We start from the raw sequence: 23,379 nt of genomic DNA, 5'->3' as shown, positions 1-23,379 counted from the left end.
AGGTTCTGGATTATCCAAGGCATTTTTGTAGTCAATGTTTTCAATATAACATGCTATTTTGGTGCTAAATTCGTAAATACAGTAATTACAACATTACATTACTGCGTATTGGACTACTTTTTCTGTCAAATTTGTTATATAACATGATGTTTTGGTGCTTAATTTGTAAAATCATAACCTAATTTGATGTTTAATAGGCTTTTCCTTAATCCCTCCTTATTATCCAAAATATTCGCTTATCCAAGGTTCTGCTGGCCCGTTTAGCTTGGATAAGTGAGACTCTACTGTACTTAGAATAGATCCACTGAAATCAATGAGACTTAAGAGGTAACTTGAATAACGTAAGTCACATTTATTTCAGTGGTCCTACTCTAAATATGTCCCGGATAGTTTTTTATAATACTTTTAAAACCTCTGATGTAAAAAAAAGCACCTGATTTATCTTGGCATATTAAACATTTGGAAAAACTATAAAAATGAATTTCTATCTGTCTTGTTTTGTTTTTAATTAGAAGCCCACTTTCAGATTCTTAAGACAAAAGATTATCACTTGAGTTGGTTTTAAGAACAAAGGAATGTAAACTCATTGCTACTTATTATGAGAATAGCCAAATCCCAAATCAGTTTTGAGAACAAAGAACCTTGTTTGCTTTTATTGGTTTTAGAAAATAATGTGATAACTTTTCCTAAGGGACATTCAATGCTTTTCAAAAATCAGATACTCCAGTAAATGAGGATTGTGAAGAATTTCTTCCACCTTTAGCTCTAAGAGTGGAAGTAGGTCCTTATTTTATAAGATAGAGATTCTTATAAAGTTTGTAGGGAAAATAACACCCTTTGTAGTATCCTTTGATGTGTGATAGAAGTGTCCTTGTTTAAATTAATGCTTTGCACTACACTTAGACATAGTGTCTAAGGACATAGGACAAGTGCTTGTATAATGCGTGAAGAACTAGGATAATTGATTTATTTGAGCTTAGAACTTGTCTGGTGTAAATATGCCCCCACGCAGTTCTGTATTCAGTACATCCATGCCAAATCTGGAGCTGTTGTCCAGATAGCTCTGGACCACATGCGTTCGATTGTGTCAACTCACTTTTCACATTCTCTGTGTTGCTACTACTGGCTAGCCATGGAGCTCTGTTCAAGCACCTGGCCACTGCAGTTGTCTCTGCGGATGTCAGAAAGGTACCATAAACAAGAAGGAATTGAAAGTACGTACCTGTGACGGCGCGAGTGGCGCCATCTATATGTTGGAACTATAAGTTTCAAGATTTGAATTGTTGTATCATGCCTGATTTTGCCCTTACCCTGTAAATGTAGTTGGATTGGTTATTTATATCTGTCAATCAATGTTGTTTGTACCTGTTATATTGCTCACTTAGCTAAACTATTTGGCTCCACCTCTTCCTGGAGTAGGACTGTGTTCCCTCCCTTTCATTCCACTCTATCGGATGGACGTGAAAGAGAGGCTTGGCTCTGAAAGCCCTTCAAAAGTTACCTCTCAGCACCAATTCTGAGGTTCTTACCCTTGGGACTCACACTTCATGTTCAGGGCCAACCTGAACAACGTTGAGGAGTCTCAAGCGCCTTCACATCAGTCCTTTGGCAACAGAGGAAGACTCTTGTCTTCAGATATAGGTCATTGGACTGAGGCTGAGTTTGCTCCGGCATTCACAGCCAGAGAAAGAGGGATCTGGACAAGCTTCATGGACTTAAACAATCAAAGACTGTAATGTATATTTTCTTTTACCCCCTTTGTGAAGAATAAACCCAGTTTTTGAGTTAACTACAGTGTTTTGGTCCTTGGGAGTTCCAGTTTCCCTAAAGGAGGGCAAGAAGCAATCCCCTGGGGAAAGATGTCACGTCCATGCCTCTTTCACTAAGAGTTTACAGCCCCAGGCGCGACGGCACAGTGCTGAGAGGACCCTTCTTTTCCAGCAGTGCTGAGAGAAGCCTTCTTTTCCAGAAGTACTGAGAGAGAAGCCTTCTTTTCCAGAACTGCTGAAAGAAGCCTTCCAGAAGTGCTAAGAAGGGAAAAGAAGGAGTGGAAGGGCCTTGAATTTGCCAAGCCCATATTCTCCTAAAGATAAAGAAGTCAAAAGAAGCCTGCCTTTGCCTCCAGAGGGAAGCCCAGCCTTCACAAAATTGATACATTTTGCTAGTTTTCCCGCCCTTTTTGCATCTGAAGCAAGCCTTTGCAAATTGAGACATTTGCAGCAAGATCAAGCTTTCTGCAAAGTGGATACATTTTGCTAGAAGCCAAGCCTTTGCAAAATTGAAACATTGGCTAGGTTTCCCGCCTTTTCTGTTTCCCAAGCTAGCCAGCTAATTGCTACATTCAGCTCTTCAACTGCAGCAAAATCCAGGTTTCTGCAAAGTAGATACATTTCTCCAGAAGCCAGCCTTTACAGCAACCAAGCCTCTTCCAGAAACCAGTTTGCAAAGCAATAAATTCCAACCTTCTGCAGTTCCTGCCATTTTCTTCAAAGCCTGCTGCAAGTTTATGAAAGCCCAGGCTTAACTTCTCAGTTAAGCAGCTGTTTTAATTGTCTTGTTTAAAGTATTGCATTGCCCTTTTGTGTGCCTTTAATTGTATAGTTATATAGTATTGCATTTTGTACTGTTTGAAACTTGGGATAAGTTTCCTTTTGAATTACAGAATGTCAAGTCATAGCAATGAGATTTTGCAGACAAGGGTCAAATCCCCCCTTGTAGAAGGTGCAGAAGAAAGGGTTCAAGGCTCCCCATGTGTAAGCCTTAGATCCAGTCTGCTCAAGATTCCATCTAATGCTAGCCTTAAATCCAAGCATTCATCTAGGCATAGCAGTTCCTCCCAATCCACACACTCATTCATCAGTACTTCTTCCAAAGCAGCCCACTACAACAGAGAGGCTGTCCGTTTGAAAATTAGAAAAGAGGTTTTAGAAGCAGAGGCGTCTGCAGAAATGGCTAGGCAAGACTTTGCCTTCAATGAAGAGGAACTCCTCCTTCAACAGGCTAAAGCCAAGCAGAAACTGCTCCTAGCACAGGCCAGGGCCCAGAGAGAAATAGAGCTTGCAATGGCTGAAGCCAAGCAAGATGAACTGCAACGGGATCTAGATCTGCTTCAAGTAAAAAGAGACACAGCACAAAAGATAGTCAGAGCTAACATTCTAGCCAAAGCCCTATCACAGGAACTAACCCAAGAAAACCTTAGTTTCCTGCCAACACAAGAGCTTACAGCAAAGGTTTCAGCACACCTGCAACTGGCACCACCTGTAGTGCAGAGTCATATCTCCTTTTGCCACCTTGAAGATCGCTCATCTGTTCCAGTGTTCGCGACTTCAAGGCCAGCCCATTCCTCAGAAGTACAGCAAAGCACGGCCGGGAGAGTGCCATCATCTCTGTCAGAGTCCATTCCTGCACTTAGGCCTCAGAGATACCACCTGTCTACTTGGGAACGAATGGATGACGTCTTTCAACAACATCCAGATGTCCATCCACATTGGCAAGGCATGGCCGGGAGTGAACCACCACATTCATCCCTGCATACCAAGTCAATTCTCCCATCGCTGAAGATGAAGGCTTCAGAGGTGCTGCCTGCCAGCAATCTGCTGAACCCAGCATCGCCTACCATCGAGACAAGATGTGTTCAACCGAAGAACATTGACTTCGTCGGGCCACATCACACTCCTCAGATGTACCCTTACACACTGGAGTCTCAATTGGGTTCCCTCTTGAGAAATCCAAGAAGAGACATCAGAGACAAAGGCGTCCAGAAATTCACTGACCGACCGGATGACTACCTTCTGTGGAAAATCACCTTCATGAGGGCCATTCGAGATTTCAAGCTAGAAGCGGATGAAGAACTGTCCCTTCTTATGGCATGGCTTGGACCCAGCTCAGCCGAGCAAGTAAAAAGACTTTACGCTGCTCATGTAGCAGACCCCCAAAGAGCATTGTCCACAGCGTGGTCTCGCTTGGACCAGCGCTTCGGTGCGAGCACTGAGATAGAAGCGTCCCTCATGGATCGACTCAACAGGTTCCCATCACTGAAGATGAAAGATTGCAAACAGCTTTGGGACTTTAGTGATCTTTTACTAGAGCTAGCTTCAGCCAAAGGAAATCCAGAGCTGCCAGGTTTAGCATGTCTGGACCAGCACACGTCACAGAGTGCCATTCTCTGCAAACTTCCTTTTCCTCTTCGAGAAGCTTGGGGGAAACAGGTGTTCAAGTACAAAGAGGAGAATGCAAATGTATACCCGCCCTTCACCTTTTTGGTGGATTTCGTCACTAGAGCAGCCCGTGAGAGGAATGACCCTCAAACAGGTCTTCTCGCTTTGTACCAAGACATAAAGCCTGAAAAGACCTCCAAAGAAGACAAAGCCCAGGGCAAAGATCTTAGAAGGAACCTGAGTGTCAAGATGACAGATGCAACTCCTGCAACTTCTGCTCAACCAGTCAGCAACAACACCATATCCTGTCCCATTCATCAAAGGCCACACAGCCTAGCTGAATGCAGAGAGTTCGCAAAGAAGCCTTACAAAGAACGACTCCAAATAGTTCAAAAGGCCAAGGTGTGCTTTAGATGCTGCGGCGCCACTATTCACTTCTCCAAAGACTGCAAAGAAAAGGTTAAATGCCAACACTGCAACAGCATCAAGCATTGCTCTGCAATGCACAACTTCGATTCCCCTCAATTCAAAGCAAAGTCAAATTCTCCTACCAAAGAAGAAACCAAAGAAGACCAAAGGCCTACAGAACCTCAGGTAGCCCTCAAGGCTCCTGCGGTTGCCTGCACCAAGCTTTGTCAAAATAGCCACAAGCCAAGGATTTGCCACCCAATCTGCCTGGCAGAGGTGTATCCAGACAAGCAGCCGTGGAATAAGAAAAGGGTCTACGTCGCCTTGGATGCCCAAAGTGATGCATCTCTTGCAACCCCAGAGTTCTTCGACATGTTCAACCTTCATACCGAGACAATAGATTACACCATATCCACTTGTTCCGGAAAGAATAAGATGAATGGCAGAGTTGCAACAAAGTTCAAAATCTCGCCTGTTGGACAAAAGGTCAGGTACGATCTTCCTGACCTTATAGAATGCAGCCTGATTCCCAGGAACAAAGAACAGATAGCCACGAAGGAGGTGGTACAAGCCCATCCTCATCTCAAAGGTATTCAAGATCTAATACCAGCTTTGGACTTGGAAACAGACATCGTCATGCTTATCGGTGCAGATTGTCCCACACTGTTCCGTGTTAGCAACCAGATTGAAGGTCCTAAGGGATCGCCCATGGCCCAGCAGTTGCCTTTAGGATGGACGGTGTTAGGCCCAGTCTGCCTGAACAAGATGTTCCAGCCTGTCACTAAAGGGCCTTCACTAATGCAAGAATGTGCCAGCCACATCTCAGTTTGCTGCCAGGGAGTAATGCCCGATTACTCTTCCATCTTCAAAGTCACAGAGAGAGATGAGCAAACAGCCATCTCTAAAAATGAACAGAAGTTCCTTGAGATGATGAACAGCCAAGTCACTCAAGTCTCTGAAGGTAATTGGATAGCACCTTTACCTTTCAAGCCGGAAAGACCATCTCTACCCAACAACAGAGATGTTGCCCTTCATCGTCTCCTGTCCTTAAGAAGAAGGATGCTAAAAGATCCGAAGGTAAAGACCCAGATCACCCAGTTTGTGGAAGACCTCTTCAGAAGCAACTACGCTGAACCAGCCAGCGTGAGTGCGGAGGGAGAAGAGCAGTGGCATTACATATCCACTTCAGAAAATCCAGCAGATGTGGCATCCCAAGGAACATCGGCCGCAAAGTTGTCCAAGTCATCCTGGATCACTGGACCCAAATGTCTCCAAAATCCTTCCTTTCCAGAAAGCATCTCCGTGCTCAAAGACACTGAGTTGCCAGAAATTCAGTCCTGCAAATCTACCATCAATGGCCAAGACTTATCAAGGCAAGGTTTAAATCCAGCCAAGTTTGAAAGATTTTCAAAATGGACTAGACTTCAGGCAGCCATTGCCAGGCTCATACATTACATCACTACAAAAAACAGTGGTGCAATTCAGCCCCAAGATCTTTCGAAAGCCTCAACAGTCATCCTGAGATCCACTCAAAGACAGTGTTTTTCAGAAGAAATAGCTTGTCTAGAAAGAAAAGCATCCTTGCCCAAAAATAGTTGTTTAAAGGACTTGAACCCCTTCCTGGACAATGAGGGTCTCCTTAGGGTTGGAGGTAGACTAAAAAGAGCAAAGATTAGATCCTGTGTTAAAAATCCTTTTATTTTGCCACACCATAACCACATAGCTCAGCTGTTGACACAGCATTTCCACGCAAAGGTAAAACACCAAGGAAGGTCAATTACTGAGTCTGCCCTAAAAAACTATGGGTTTTGGATTGTTAAGTGCCAACATAAAGGTTGGGAATTTGGTGTTACTTAAACAAAGATGCTCCTAGAAACCAATGGGCTAAGGGTATTGTGTCAAAATTATATCCTAGCTCTGACAATAGAGTGCGCAAGGCCCGGGTTAAGGTCATCTCTAACGAAAAGGTTTTTTTTATTTTTTTATTTGACAGGCCTATTAGCAGCATGGTTGTGTTATTTTCAGAAGACATACAGTCTAAAGTTATAAGAGTTAAAGGTATTTAACTCCATTTTGTTTAGATTTCCGAAAGTCCGGAAATCTAGGCCGGGAGTGTGACGGCGCGAGTGGCGCCATCTATATGTTGGAACTATAAGTTTCAAGATTTGAATTGTTGTATCATGCCTGATTTTGCCCTTACCCTGTAAATGTAGTTGGATTGGTTATTTATATCTGTCAATCAATGTTGTTTGTACCTGTTATATTGCTCACTTAGCTAAACTATTTGGCTCCACCTCTTCCTGGAGTAGGACTGTGTTCCCTCCCTTTCATTCCACTCTATCGGATGGACGTGAAAGAGAGGCTTGGCTCTGAAAGCCCTTCAAAAGTTACCTCTCAGCACCAATTCTGAGGTTCTTACCCTTGGGACTCACACTTCATGTTCAGGGCCAACCTGAACAACGTTGAGGAGTCTCAAGCGCCTTCACATCAGTCCTTTGGCAACAGAGGAAGACTCTTGTCTTCAGATATAGGTCATTGGACTGAGGCTGAGTTTGCTCCGGCATTGACTATGGGAGGTGGCTGAACAATTAGAAAGAAAGTCAGTATATAAAGGTGACTGGTAGGTAGGTAGGGAAGAAGGAAGAAAGGAAGGACGAGAAAACCATCCAATAGATTAAAAGCCATAGTTTATGTTTTGGGGCCTCCGGTGGTGCAGTGTTTAAAAGTGCTGAGCTGCTGAACTTGCAGACCGAAAGGTTGCAGGTTCGAATCCGGGGAGCGGGGTGAGCACTCGCTGTTAGCCCCAGCTTCTGCCAACCTAGCAGTTCGAAAACATGCAAATGTGAGTACATCAATAGGTACCGCTCTGGCAGGAAGGTAACGGCGCTCCATGCAGTCATGCCGGCCACATAACCTTGGAGGTGTCTACGGACAATGCTGGCTCTTCAGCTTAGAAATAGAGATGAGCACCAACCCCCAGAGTCAGACATGACTGGACTCAATGTCAGGGGGAACCTTTACCTTATGTTTTGGGTTTATATTTGGGTTCTAAACTATGGTTACTTCTAATTGTGATGACTTTATTATGCCTGAATCAAACCTATATAACCATGTATTTTGGTCCCTGTTATGCTATGTTGTGCTAACTTGGTTTCTGTCAGGTTATTTCTTAGAGTATTAAGCAAAGTAATGTCTGTAAAAGGTTGATCTATTATTATTCTATAGAAGAAGGTACATTCTAAAAGTGGCCCCAGTGGAGCAACCATTTCATTTTTTTTTCTAATAGGAGCAGCTGCCATACAGAGATGTCTTATTTGTTCTGTTTAATCCAGCATGTTATTTGCTGCATATGTTTCCCTTTATATTAATTACCACACTGTTTTTCTTCTCTCAGCATTAGCTGCTCAAGCTTATGCACTTAAAGAAGAAAACGACAGCCTCCGGTGGCAACTGGATGCATACCGAAATGAGGTGGAACTCCTAAAGCAGGAAAAGGGCCAACTTTTTCGAACTGAAGAAAGCTTGACCAAGGACCAACAGCTGCAGTTCTTGCAACAGACATTACAAGGCATGCAGCAGGTACTACTGCTCAAATTGCATTGCTGTGTTATGCTTCTTGACCATTTAAAACTAAAATTGATGTTGTGCATGTTTGCTCCCTTTATCCTTTTCTTCTGCTGTTTATGAATTGATGAAGAGACACAAAGAAAAGATCACGTTGCGTTTTATTGAGCTCAGATCCATGGGTGAAGAAGAGTCATAGCTTAGTGCTACAGTTTTAAACTACAATCTTTCATGTGGTAGACAGGCTTGTGCATTTTAGATTAACTTTGATCCTTTTCTACTAGCCGAATACCTGCAGATCTATTTTTGTGCACTCCCCGAAAACAGGTGGGTTGCCAAATAGCTGTTTCTTGTCCACAGCCGAAAGATCAGGGGAGATCTGGCCTATTGGCAGGAATGGGGAAATAATAATAATAATAATAATAATAATAATAATAATAATAATAATAATAATGCAAAAAAACCCCTTTATTTATAGCCCGCCACCATCTCCCCGCGGGGACTCGGGGCAGCTTACATGGGGCAAAAGCCCGAAGAACATAATTGAACAAAATAAACAACAATATAAACACAATTCACAGTATAAAAAGATAAAAACAGTAATACAAAGTAAAACGAGAATATTATAACAGTTAATAATATGAGTCAACCACCAGGCACAGTTCTATCATCTACATAGGTGGAGAAACTAAGCAACAATGCAAGAATAAAATGATGGATTACAAGGCTCCCTTTTCATTCCTGGGATCCTTTCCTTTCTTCCTTTCAAGGGAGTCTGGGTTTGAAGAATGGGATTAAGGAAGCATCCTTCCTGGGACCCTTTCCTTAGACACAGCTTGTGTAAGACACGTCATGAAATTTTTCTATTTTCATTGGACCACAGACAAGGCTCATAGGGAAACCCCATGCGAGCAGCATATAGCAACCTCTCTGCACCACATGGTGCTGAATAGGGGAGGAGGAGCCGTGATTGGCTACCACATGGTCTCATAACAGACAAAAATGTGATGGCTGAGTCCTTACCATTACAGCCATCTGGTCAAGCCAAACAAGCCAGATTGGCCAAAGGGAACTGACCACTCCAAATCCATGCACAAGCCTAGTGGTAGATGTTAGGTTCAGTTGTTAGTACCAAATAGCAATTTGGTATTTGTTATAGATATCTATGTCTCTTGGATATCAGTTGTTAGTACAGCAGGAAGAGTCATGGTCCACCTGAAGTCTTGTACTGTAGCACCCATAAACCCTTATTGATGGCCAGTCTGGCAAGGGCTTATAGGGGGGTGAGGTAAAGAAATCCTGATAGATATTACTTCTCAATTGTGCTGCTCCAGTATCTTCTGTTAAAGAATCTTAAAGGGTTACACAACAGCTTTTGCTTCCATATGATGAAACTGTATGTTTTCAAATGATATAACTGTATGTTTTCGTGGCTTTGTAGAACAAAAGAACACCGAATAAGAACTGTGCCAACTATGAAATAATTGTTTTTCTCTAATATATCAGGGATCAGGAATTGTAGGCCAAATACTACCACTCCTTCTTTCCTGGAAACTCTCTAAGAAACCGCAGTTGAAGGGAGATGTTGACAAGCTGGAAAGCGTCCAGAGGAGGGCGACTAAAATGATTAAGGGTCTGGAGAACAAGCCCTATGAGGAGCGGCTTAAAGAGCTGGGCATGTTTAGCCTGCAGAAGAGAAGGCTGAGAGGAGACATGATAGCCATGTATAAATATGTGAGGGGAAGTCATAGGGAGGAGGGAGCAAGCTTGTTTTCTGCTGCCCTGAAGACTAGGATACGGAACAACTGCTTCAAACTACAGGAAAGGAGATTCCACCTGAACATCAGGAAGAACTTCCTAAGTGTGAGGGCTGTTCGACAGTGGAACTCTCTGCCCCGGACTGTGGTGGAGGCTCCTTCTTTTGAGGCATTTAAGCAGAGGCTGGATGGCCATCTGTCGGGGGTGCTTTGAATGCGATTTCCTGCTTCTTGGCAGGGGGGTTGGACTGGATGGCCTGTGAGGTCTCTTCCAACTCTATTATTCTATGATTCTATGAAACAAGAGCTGATGACTTGTGGTTCTGCACTGGTCCATGAACTGAACTGATGTTCAGGACACATCACTTTAAGTCCTGTGAAGGATAAAAACTGGAATAGAAATAAAACAAAAGTAAAATGCTAAAATATACACTGCTAGTCATTGTTGGTATCTCTAGTATTAACCAATAGATTCACATGCATTTCAGTAAGCAGATTATTTGTGTCAGTTTCAACTAGAATACCTGGGTTGGTAAGGAGTGGAACAACTTAACTTACCTAGCTGTAAAATGTAAGAACAGGGAAAATGTGATTTCCCTGCAATTAAAATGATGAAGATGTTTCAGCATGCCTGCATTTTTAATTTCTGTGTAAGTACTTGGGGAAAATATTCAACAGCTGAGTAAGAACAGCATATTCCTTGTGTAATGAACTAATCTTCTGGGAAAATGCAAAATATATAGAAGTCTATCAGAGAAAATGGATATGCTTACTCATTTTAAAAAGTAAGGTAAATATTGCAACACTGGTTTGGTTACAAGTTACTGTGGACCATTTCTTCCTCCTCTGTTCCATTTCTGGATTCTTTCCTCTCTTCTCTGGCAGAGAAAATTAAAAAAAAATCAGATTATATCTTTCTCAGTTCTACATACCAGCATCTTATGGATAGAAATAATCGTTCTTCATTTGATCCTTCTGGAAATAAAAATCCATTCAATTTAGTAGCAGTTCAGGCACTGTGGTTATACTTTTTTCTTTCAGATAATTCTTTCCATAAAGCTATGTTACAGTTTAATTTCATACCCAGTATGAGGTCTCTAACAAACAAATGGAAATAATGTCCCGTATCCATGGTAACAAATGAGATATGTGTTACCTGAACTTAAGATGGAATTGAATTATAAAACTATGGCATTTTAACACTGAAAAGAGCCTTTAAGACTTACATTCCCTCAGCCTTAAAAATAGACAGGTATTGTATCCTCATTGCATGTAAATTAGAGCCATTCACTCCTAAACCAACCCTGACAGAACTCTTACAAAGTCCATATTTAAAACCTGGCTCCTGTCCTGTACACAATTACCACTGTGCAGCCATCACGGAAAATATAGCTATTAGATGAAGGTAACCACTCTTGTGGTTAGGAAAGGGGCTGTAATTATAGTGGCAGAAGGAGGTGTTTCATGTGTAGGGCTATTAATAAACAACAGGATGTCCCTGCTAACTCTTTCCCACGCACTCTGTCCCCTTCAGTGGGAAACACAAAAGAGTGGTTCTCATAACAAAACCCAATCAGCTACTCAAAGAACATCCTAGGGGTGAGTTTGTTGGTTTCATGGTTTCCACCCACAACATGACTGACTGCCAAGTCCTTAGCCTTTTGTGCAGAATACATCTGAAAGACCTGTAGGTGTGTTCCAATAATGCAAATAGAATTTCACTGCACAAAGAAGAATGTGGAGTCCTTCCTCATGAGGAGTTTTGTCTCAATATCCACATATGTGTTGGACGGGGTTGCACTCCCCCTGAAATCACAGGTCCGCAGTTTGGGGGTCCTCCTGGACTCAGCGTTGACGCTTGAGGCATAGGTGTCGGCGGTGGCCAGGAGGGCCTTCGCACAACTCAAACTTGTGCGCCAACTGCGACCATACCTCGTGAAGTCTGACTTGACGACGGTGGTCCATGCCTTAGTTACCTCTAGACTGGACTACTGTAATGCCCTCTACATGGGGCTTCCCTTGAAGACGGCCCGGAAATTACAATTGGTCCAGCGCTCGGCTGCCAGATTAATAACGGGGGCGAGTTACAGGGAAAGATCCACTCCCTTGTTTAAGGAGCTCCACTGGCTACCGTTTATTTTCCGGTCCCAATTCAAGGTGCAGACCATCACCTATAAAGCCCTAAATGGTTTGGGACCCACCTACCTTCGTGACCGTATCTCCTATCATAAACCTGTTACAGGGAAAGATCCACTCCCTTGTTTAAGGAGCTCCACTGGCTACCGTTTATTTTCCGGTCCCAATTCAAGGTGCAGACCATCACCTATAAAGCCCTAAACGGTTTGGGACCCACCTACCTTCGTGACCGTATCTCCTATCATAAACCTGCCCGATCCCTTCGATCGTCAGGGGAGGCTCTCCTGTCGCCACTGCCGATATCTCAGGCCCGCCTTGTGGGAACAAGGGAGAGGGCCTTCTCTGCTGTGGCCCCCCGATCGTGGAACTCACAAGCCCCCACATTAGTTGCCTTTAAGAAAGACCTGAAAACATGGCTCTTCCGTTGTGCTTTTGGAGAGTAATTACTACATACATCTTCCCTGTTGCTCTCCTCCAATATCTATCCTCCAGATTGCACCACTATTTTATGACCCTGTTCTTTGTGGTTTTTATTCTTATTCCTTTTCTCACCCCGAGTTTTAACTTAGTGTTCATGTGGCCCACCCTTGTTTTTATTGTTCTTCTGATTTTGCGTTGTAATGTATATTATCATTTATTGTATTGTTCAATGTGTTATGATTTGTTGCTCTTTTTATATTCTGTTATAATGTATTGTTCTGGGCATGGCCCCACGTAAGCTGCCCCGAGTCCCCGTTGGGGAAATGATGGCGGGGTATAAATAAAGATTATTATTATTATTATTATTATTATTCAGAGCCCATGCAGGTCATAGGGCCATCAGGGATGATTGGGATGGCGGAAGAGCAAAACTAGCTCATGAGATCCTTTAATATTCCACCTTGCATGCTCCCTTAGCTTGGAAGATTCTCAAAAGTGAGATTCTGACATTCAGTTTCCTCATAACCATATAGGTATTCCACCTTGTTTTGCAGTAGAGGTGGGAAGGGGATATTGTGGTGATCTTAAAATGTTTAGGGCAAGAGTCCCCAAACTAAGGTCCATGGGCAGGTTATAGCCTCTAAAATCACTTACATGACCTTAACCCAAACTTTAGACTTAGGGTTGCCCTCAGTTTGAAGTGACTTGAAGGCACACTACAACAACAATCCTAATTAACTTGATTAGCTCATCAGTCAGCAGCAGATCCACTATTCCCATTGAAATATTGTTATATTTATGTTGGCTAAAATTATTCTTCATTTTAAATATTGAATTGTTCTTTTTTATTATTTTGCACTACAAATAAGACAGGTGCAGTGTGTATAGGAATTTGTTCATTTTTTTTTCCAAACTACAGTGTTCCCTCACTTATCGCTGGGGTTAGGTTCCAGGACCACCCGCAATAAGTGAAATTCCACGAAGTAGGGACGCTGTATTTATTTTAATATTTATACATTATTTTAGTAGTTATACACTATTTTAAGTCTTTATCAACGAATCGTGTGTTGATAAATCACCTCCTTCTCTTCCCGTTGCTGCTTGGGTTCCTTTCCTCTCCCTTCAGCTTCTCCTTCCTCCCTTCCTTAGGCTGTAAATTGTAATTTTTTATTATTTATAATAGTCTTTTAGAGTTTATTGAAAAACCACGAAACAGCGAATCCGCGAAAAGTGAACTGCGAAGTAGTGAGGGAACACTGTATAGTCTTCCCCCACCCCAGCAGTCTGAGGGATTGTGAACCAGCCCTTGGCTTAAAATGTTTGAGACCTTCTGGTCTAGGGTTATCAGATAAGAGATGGAGCAAACTTGTTTTCTGCCATTCTAAAATATAGGATTCAAAGCAATGGAATCAAATATATTGAATCAAATATCCCGGGTCCAAATAAACATTGGTAGAACATACTTCTTGACAGTAAGGATCTCATCACATTGATGAGGTACCCCATGTTGATTCACCAGCCTCCATGGCAAATTGGCTGGGCAATGAGGTAATTCCAGCACCCCACGCCCTGCCCGGCTGGCAGCAACGCTTCCTCATCATATATTGGGAAGCACTGCGACATGGCTTGTCCAGCAGTAGCCATGTTGTTTCAAATGGAATACAGGGAAGCTCCTGTGTTGGTGAAACAGCATCCTACCACGTTGCCACTCCAGTTAGGCAATGGAGCCCCGTCAGGAGTGAGTCTACATCGTGCGATGGGCAGAGTGGGGTTCCATCGCTCAACTGGGGCAGAAGCATTCTAGGACGCTAAAAATTCCTCATGTGATGAGGTCCTAAGAAATGTTCAGCAGATGAATCAGCTACCTTGGAAAGTGGAAGAGGCTCCTTCACTGGAGCTTTCTTAAGTAGAAGCTGGAGGAACACTGCTCAGGAATACCTTAGCTTTCCATAAGAAAGGCTGTTATAGTAGGTGTCTCATGTGGTTCCTTCCAATTCTGCAGTTTGTGAAATGTGCATCATCTTTCAGCTTGGTTTTTTCCAAAAAAAAAAGTGTTACAGTAGAGTCTCACTTATCCAACATTCTGGATTATCCAACACATTTTTGTAGTCAATGTTTTCAATGCATTGTGATATTTTGGTGCTAAATTCGTAAATGCAGTAATTACTACATAGCATTAATGTGTAATGAACTACTTTTTCTGTCAAATTTGTTGTATAACATGATGTTTTGGTGCTTAATTTGTAAAATCATAACCTATTTTGATGTGTAATAGGCTTTTTCTTAATCTCTCCTTATTATCCAATATATTCGCTTATCCTACGTTCTGCCGGCCCGTTTATGTTGGATAAGTGAGACTCTACTGTATTTTATGTGTAATTGCACAAATCATCCCTCACCTGTTCCTCCCTAAAAGAGCAAACTATTACCAATTTGGTCTTCAGAACATTTTAAGCAGCCAATAGGTGCAGTTACAGTAGTTACATCATAATTTATCTGAAGGCATACATACAATCTTTGATACAAAAGGCTGGGGAAACTTAATTCCTGGGTAAGTGGGACTAAAGAAATCTCTACTTGGGTCACATGCAATTCAACATTTTTCTTGTTTTTTTCTAAGCAAGTAACTTTTGTTTTGTCAAGTTTTGACTACAGGGATATGGAGTTACTTATTCAGCTGTTGTTTTTTATATATATATTTCAGAATGTTGCTATAGAAGAAAAACAGTTAATCCATTGGCTTTTGAACATCTGCTTCCAAAATCTTTGTGCTTTGAGCATTTATTTTTAATCTGTCTACTCTGATATGTTTTTAAATTATATAGATAACACCGCAAGGGGTTTGCCAAAACTGATGAAATAGGTATCAATGAGGATGATGCCTAAGCCTGTTTTTGATTACTACCAGCTGAATTTACAAATCCTCAGGAAATTGCCATTATCATCTCTATTCCAAACAATGGTTTTTGTGGTCAGCTTATCTTTGCAGTGAGATCTCTGGCTAAGTATAGAAAATAGAACACTTTTTAAGTTTTAAAAGAAAGGCTTTGACTGTATACAGGGATCATTTAGAAAAGGTTATTTAGGAAAACATTGAGCATATACAAGTGAAAGGAAAAATGCAGCAGAATGTTTTCTCACACCACACAGTGTTGTGTTTTGCACACACAGGTTGAATATCCGAGATCTTTAGGACCAGAAGTGTTCTGTATTTTCGGAGTTTTTTTTTCAGATTCTGGAATGCTTGAACTCTGGTTGAAACATGCAATTCATTGATGTTTCATATAGTCTTATATACCATATGTACTTTGAGTATAAGCTGGGTTTTTCAGCCCTTTTTTAGGGCTGAAAAAGTCTCCCTCGGCTCATACTCAAGTGAAGGTCCTGGCAGGCTTATATTTGAGTCGTCTTATACTCGAGTATATAGATAATCAGAGTTGGACAGTCTTATCTTATTAAAGTCTTATTATTACCTTAAATTATGGTTTTATGTAAATATTCAAAAACATTTGACCTACTGATGCCTCAATGAATGTAATTTTATTGGTATCTATTTTTATTTTTATTTTTGAAATTTACCAGTAGCTGCTGCATTTCCCACCCTCGTCTTACACTCGAGTCAATAAGTTTTCCTAGTTTTTTGTGGTAAAATTAGGTGCCTTGGCTTATATTCAGGTTGGTTTATACTCGAGTATATATGGTATACAGCCTGACAGTCATTTTATGCACAATATCTGTAATAACTTAATGCATATTCATTTGTGTATATGGAACTACAGTAGAGTCTCACTTATCCAACATAAACGGGCTGGCAGAATGTTGGATAAGCAAATATGTTGGATAATAAGGAGAGATTAAAGAAAACCCTATTAAACATCAAATTAGGTTATGATTTTACAAATTAAGCACCAAAACATCATGTTATACAACAAATTTGACAGAAAAAGTAGTTCAATACGCAGTAATGCTATGCAGTAATTACTGTATTTATGAATTTAGCACCAAAATATCATGATGTATTGAAAACATTGACTACAAAAATGCATTGGATAATCCAGAACGTTGGCTAAGCGAGTGTTGGATAAGTGAGACTCCACTGTATCAAAAGGCAAAGGTGTCACTGTGTTCGCCATTCATGTGGACTATTTTGGATTTGGAGTATCTTGGATTTTAGAATTCTAGACTTTGTCAACTTGTAATATAACCAATGAGATCAAAAGCTCTTATATAGTAAATTCAAGTATGTTGTTCAGCCTTCTTCTTTGTCCCCATAGAATTAATACAAACTGAATGCAGCGAGTTCACTTTGAGCACCTAAGACACAGAGCTATAGTAGTGAGGGGGATTGGAGAAAGGTCATAGGCAACAACTAGATGTTTTTTTCCTTGTTATAAATTACTTTCAATGTTTCTGCATTACAGAATTATAGCAATTTGATATCAGTTTGATGGCTCCATCCTACGTTAAGATTATATTTTATGAGACACTTAGGATTTTTGCTAGAGACCGGCAGTCTTGGAGTTTAGGACTTAGACCTCTCAATTTCCATTCTTTGTCATTTATAATAAGAAAAAAAATCTGGCAGTTAGCCTTAGCCTATTTCTTCATCCTGCTCCACTATCCAAGCAGGGGTGTCAGTTAAAGTGAAGAAGGTCATACAGAAGTAGGATGTTTCTTCCCCCTCTGCTTTTGCATGTTTGAAGTTGCCCTCACAGCCTTTTAATTTCATAATATGTTAGGTTTTTATTTTCATGTCAGGACGTTGCCCAGGGGATGCTTGGATGTTTTTGATGTTTTTACCATCCTTGTGGGAAGCTTCTCTCATGTCCCCGCATGGAGCTGGAGCTGATAGGAGGAGTTTATCCTCGCTCTCCCCGAACCGGCAACCTTCAGGTCAGCAACCCAACCTTCAAGTCATCAGTCCTGCCAGCAGAAGGGTTTAACCCACTGTGCCACCGGGGGCTCCTCAAAATGTTAGGTAATATATACAGTATATATAGCACTCTCAACAAACCATATTAGTAAACTGCAAAACACAGAGATTGGTGAAGATGCTGCATTGGGATATACATATCTGGCAAGTAGCCTTGATACATTTCCTGGTGCAGCCCTTTCAAAACCCACCCTTTTGTCAGCCCTCCTACCTCCAGTGACCCTTTCTGTGCCAGTGAAGTCCAGCTAATTTCCTTTAGCTGGGTGCTTTGGTGATCTGTGGAAAGTCCTTGAGGAATGACATTATTACTGTGCATCAACTAAAGGAACATTTGCATATTGAAATATCACTGTCCTGTTCTATAGCTAAATGATCTCAGGGTAGCATACAAATGTAACAGAATGTCCAACTCAGTAGTAAACAAAAATATGATTGAACTATTGTATTTCATTAATCAGTTAGCTTCTGGCCGTTTTACAGATTGGTTATACTGGTGCCACGCTGGAGAGCCAGTATTGTGTAGTGGTTTCAGTACTGAACTAGGACTCTAGGAAACCAAATTTGAATCCCTGCTTAAGACACAGAAAGCCACTCGCTCAGCAGAAGACACTAGTTTAAGTCCTCTGAATAAATCTTGCCAATTAAACTGTTGGATGAGATTATGATAAGTTGGATTTGTTTTGTTGTACAAAACATCAGAAATGAATAACTGAGTTGCTAGGCCTGTCATACCTAAATGCCTTTAGTCATGTTTGCTAAAATAGATTCCCTGAATAAATACAAAAGGCAAGCCAAGAAAAGTGAAATATCTAATGTGTTGGCTTTGCACTGTCCGTTTACAGAAGATTGTTTATGTGCTGTTCCATTAGCAGATGGTCGATGTGCACTTTGCCACTCCTCGGGACAAAGTTCACTTTGAAAAATGCACCTGGGTTTATAGGAAGACCTTGGTGTCAGCCAGACAATATGTTTGGTGTATGCTAACAGTCTCTGCATTAGTCAGGTCACAACCTTAATTCCATTAAAAGTCCCACGAGCCAACAAAGTAATGTGGTGACCATTTATTCTGACCATTTAGACTGTAAAGCTGAGGGGTATAACAACTGCCATTAGAAAATCATGCAGGGTGTGGAGAAAAATAGATGCGGAAAATTTCTCTCCCTCTCATAGCACTAGAAAATGGGGTGACCCAAGGAATTTGAATGGTAGGAAGTTCAGAATAACATGAACTTGGTGAACTATGGAATTTTTTTCATAATGTATAATGATGGCTGCCCAGCGTGAATGGCTTTAAGAGAGAACAAATTCGTGGAGGGCAAAGCTAACAGTGGCTACACATCATGATCCCTATGTGTGATCTTCTGTGCAATCTGTCACATTTGCTGGGAAACATGAGCACAAGGGTGCTGTCATGATGAGGTCCACTGGCTTTGGGACTGCCTTAAAGGCATCTACTTAGCCAGTGCAGGAAAGAGGATGCTGAACTAGAAAAGCTCTTGAGTCTGAACAAGAGGTGTTCTTCTTAGGCTATTCCCTTCCTTCCTTCCTTCCTTCCTTCCTTCCTTCCTTCCTTCCTTCCTTCCTTCCTTCCTTCCTTCCTTCCTTTCATTCTTCCATCCCTCCCTCCCATCCTTGCCATGACCAGTAGCTATATTACTGAAATACTACATTGTTTTTAATGAGTACAATCCTTACTCATGGGCAATACCACACCTTGTAGGGTTTGTTATGTGTCAATATTCATTCATGCTGCAGTTTGCCTAACCTAATTATCAGAAATCTCTAAAGCAGGGGTCCCCAAACTAAGGCCCGGGGGCCACATGCGGCCCATCGAAGCCATTTATCCGGCCCCCACAGCACAAAGGCAGAAGGGGGTTGGGCTAAATGACCCAAGGGTTCTCCTCTTCTATTAATGTTGTTATTGTTGTTGTTGTTGTTAACATTGAGGCGGAGAGGCCATCTGTCAGGGGTGCTTTGCTTGTGCTTTTGGTGCAAAAAGGCAGAAGGGGGTTGGACTAAATGGCCCAAAGGGTCTCTTCCAACCCTCTTTATTATTGTTATTATTATTATTATTAGCATTGAGGCGGGGAGGCCATCTGTCAGGGGTGCTTTGCTTGTGCTTTTGGTGCACAAAGGCAGAAGGGGGGTTGGACTAAATGGTCCAAAGGGTCTCTTCCATCCCTCTTTATTATTATTATTATTATTATTATTATTATTATTATTATTATCATCATCATCATCATTGTTATTATTAACATTGAGGTAGAGAGGCCATCTGTCAGGGGTGCTTTGCTTGTGCTTTTGGTGCAAAAAGGAAGAAGGGGGTTGGACTCAATGGCCCAAAGGGTCTCTTCCAACCATTATTATTATTATTATTATTATTATTATTATTATTATTATTATTATTATTATTGCTTGGTGGCCAACTATAGTCTGGCCCTCCAAAAGTTTGGGGACCCCTGCTCTAAAGGAAACAGAGCTGGCATATTTAGCCTGTTTTAAACCTTGTCTTCTTTTTTTGGTGATTCTACAGTTCTCATGAATGTTTTGTTATTAGCACACATTCCCATAACTGTTAAGTATTGTGCCTATTAGTTAAGAGTTCCATGTGTTGGTTGTTAATAATGTAAACACCTATACGAACAAACAGACTTGCTATTGTTACTGACCAATCAGGCAAATTCATACAGGGACACGTCTATCAGCTGTGGCAGGTGAATGGGACTTTCATAAACAGAAGAACTGGACTTTTAATATCAGTTACTGGGACAGTTACTACCGACAAGCTCTGCTAGTGGGTTTCCTAGTATCATTTGGTTTGTCACTATTAGAAACGGTGTACTGGAACATTTGAAGCATTGGTAATAATCCAGCACACATTTTCTGGCAGTCACTGAATTAAATACTGTTTCTGTGCATGCTACTTGTGAGTAGCCGTTATCTGGAGTCTGTTCCTTTTATTGTAGAGGACATTGGATTTAATCTACTGAGATATTTTACTGTGGAAGAAGTACAAGCTGTAGGTAGTTGTATCCCAGGCATAGGCAAACTTTGGCCCTCCAGGTGTTTTGGACTTCAACTCCCACAATTCCTAGCAGCTGATAAGCTGGCTGGGATTTCTGGAAGTTGAAGACCAAAACACCTAAAGGGAAGAAGTTTGCCCATGCCTGTTGTATCCTCATTTGCATTGATGTATTTTCCAGGCAGAGAACAAGTGAAATATTTCTTAATCTGAAGAAGGGGAAGTTCTCATTATATCAAATACAAGTTGGCAGAAAGTTGTGATCGATTGCCTCAAGCAGCCTTTGTGGCATCTTTCACTGAGATGGCTCAATGCTTCATAACAGCATTGTTTCCAGGATCATGATAGGTGGGCAGATAGGGTGGTTGGTCTTAGATATTTTTCCCTCTAGTTCTGACACAGCATTATTTTCATTGCCCAATTCTTCATGAGAAATGTTTCTGGGCTGCTGCTTATTGTGACTCCATAACTCATTGCTGCTCCTGTAAACTTTTTAAAAAATACTGTCTGAAACAGAAGTTGGCACTTTTGTTCCTCCCAATTTTGTGGGACTGCAATTTTTATCAGTCCTAACATGCAGCATGCATGGTGAAATGTCATGGAGGCTTCGATCCAGTGACATCTGGAAGTCCACATGTTCCCTGTCTTTTAGCTGAAAAGAAAACTGAAACAAAGGTCTGGCACCCTGACACCAAAAGTCTCCAAAAATCCTCACAATAGTTCAGAAGAGTCAAATTACTCCATAAATGTATATGTAGAGGAGGCATGGTAAGGCCAGCCTAGAAACAAGAACAAGGGATTATTCATACTATATGTTTATAGCACTATGATTCCACTTTAACTGTCAAAGCCTCCTATGGAATTCTGGAATTTGTAGTTTCATAAAGCACTAGAGCAGGGTTTAACCTGTGGATCCCCAGATGTTTTGGCCTTCAACTCCCAGAAATCCTAACAGCTAATAAACTGGCTGGGATTTCTGGGAGTTGTAGGCCAAAATACCTAAGGACCCACAGGTTGAGGACCACTGAGCTAGAGCTTTCTGGCTGATCCAGCATAACAGCATTCTGTACTGCCTAAAAGGTTGTGGTTACACTGTTACTAGAGGTGGGAAGTCTCTGGACCTCAGCATTCTAGATACTGTAATTATAAGTCAGTCTCAGATATTCCTTTCTTGAGCATGTTTCTAGAACATGTGACTGATGAACAAAACAGATGTTCTAAGTTCATTTCAATCCTGGCTATCACAGAGATATGGTTTTGGTTGCCTTGATGGATATGATTCTGGTTGTTTTGATGGATGACCTATACAGATAACTGGAAGAGGCACTGTGGCCTTGTTGATTCTTATAGAATTGGAAGAGACTACAAGGACTATCCTCTATCAAACAAAAAGTTCTTTCCTAATATGGTAGAGTCTCACTTATCCAAGCTAAACGGGCCGGCAGAAGCTTGGATAAGCGAATATCTTGGATAATAAGGAGGGATTAAGGAAAAGCCTATTCAACGTCAAATTAGGTTATGATTTTACAAATTAAGCACCAAAACATCATGTTATACAACAAATTTGACAGAAAAAGTAGTTCAATACACAGTAATGTTATGTAGTAATTACTGTACTTACGAATTTAGCACCAAAATATCATGATATATTGAAAACATTGACTACAAAAATGTGTTGGATTATCCAGAGGCTTGGATAAGGGAGGCTTGGATAAGTGAGACTCTACTGTATTTAGGTGGAATTTCTTTTCCTATAGTTTGAATTCATTGCTCCATGGCTCCATCTGCACTGACCATTTAATGCAGTTCGAAGTTAGCTTCAAACTGCCGTGGCCAGGCAATGAACTCCCACAAAAGAGTGTGAAAGAAAGTCTTTAATGTGAATCAGTGCTCTGTGGTTTGTGTAACCACTAGCCAGGCCTCAATATATTCTTGTTCCTTCTGGTTGTTGTGATTGTTTCTTATGGTCTTCACTGTTTTACTAGTTGTTTAGGTTTTTAATATTGTTTTACTAATGTGTGTATTGTGCTACTTATGTAATGTATGTTGCTGTTTTTATGCTTGTAAACCGCCCTGAGTCCCTTCGGGGAGAGAGGGCGGTATATAAAGTTTTACTTACTTTACTTACTTTTACTCAAACCGGTTCCAGAAATCTCATTCCATGAGGCGGGGAAAGCGTAATATTACTATAGTGTTATGTCCCATTGCATTAGAAAGCAAGCCATATTGTTGATCCCATCACATATTTTTTTTCTTGCCTTGTCTCCCAAAATCATCTGTTTTCAGATTTGTCACATGAGTGAGTGCAGTTCCTTCCCACTCAATTGAACAAAACCTTGGATACTTGACATTCCCTTCCAATCCCGCTACTCCTGAGTAGACCCAGCCTCAGAACGTACACGTGCACACACACCTTCACTACTTTAATTTTCCCTCCTCTTGTACAACACACCTGGAATATTTATTTTGTTCATATGATATTAAAAAGTGAATAGCAACAGATAGTTTCGGTGAATCTTTAACCTAAAATGATTGTAGCGATTGTAATAGGATATCAAGATTGTTGCCTCCAGGTTTTTGATTCATACGGTGCCCTGAGTAAATAGAGTTATTCACAAAGCATGATTTATTCACAGGAAAAAAGAGTTGTGAAGATTGATTTAAGAACCTGACTGCAATACTTTCTTTTGGTGCCATGTTGTAGTAGTTTTATTTATTTTTTCTAAAGAGGCCATTGAAGGGGAGGGAGACTGTATAGCTGTAATTTCCTGACTTTCATGTAGGTGTCTCAAAAGTTGAGAACAGGTCTCTTTAATCCCTACCAAGTAATTCCAAGAAAATGCATTTGTTGAATACAGAATCACGCCCTCTTGTCACATAGCAACTGCCAATTAGGTGACATTTGTAACCTGACAATTAGTAAGCGTTTTGAATTGCAGGATTTGGCATGTTTGTGACCAGAATGACAATAAATCATTCAGC

General features: G+C 41.1%; 1 protein-coding gene across 5 annotated transcripts in view; it reads left to right on the top strand.

The window, feature by feature from the left end:
* enox1 (ecto-NOX disulfide-thiol exchanger 1) overlaps positions 1-23,379 on the top strand; it is a 590,718-nt gene that overhangs the window by 499,363 nt on the left and 67,976 nt on the right. For all 5 annotated transcript variants that reach the window (XM_062975622.1, XM_062975624.1, XM_062975625.1 and 2 more), the window contains one exon: positions 7,960-8,144. In XM_062975622.1, the coding sequence (XP_062831692.1) occupies positions 7,960-8,144 (185 nt within the window). The remainder of the gene's footprint in view (positions 1-7,959; positions 8,145-23,379) is intronic.

The sequence above is a fragment of the Anolis carolinensis genome, chromosome 3 (assembly GCF_035594765.1).
Source record: "Anolis carolinensis isolate JA03-04 chromosome 3, rAnoCar3.1.pri, whole genome shotgun sequence".
Taxonomy (NCBI): Eukaryota; Metazoa; Chordata; class Lepidosauria; order Squamata; family Dactyloidae; genus Anolis; species Anolis carolinensis.
Note: the sequence above shows the minus strand (reverse complement) of the source record. Positions and strands in the feature narration are given on the sequence as shown.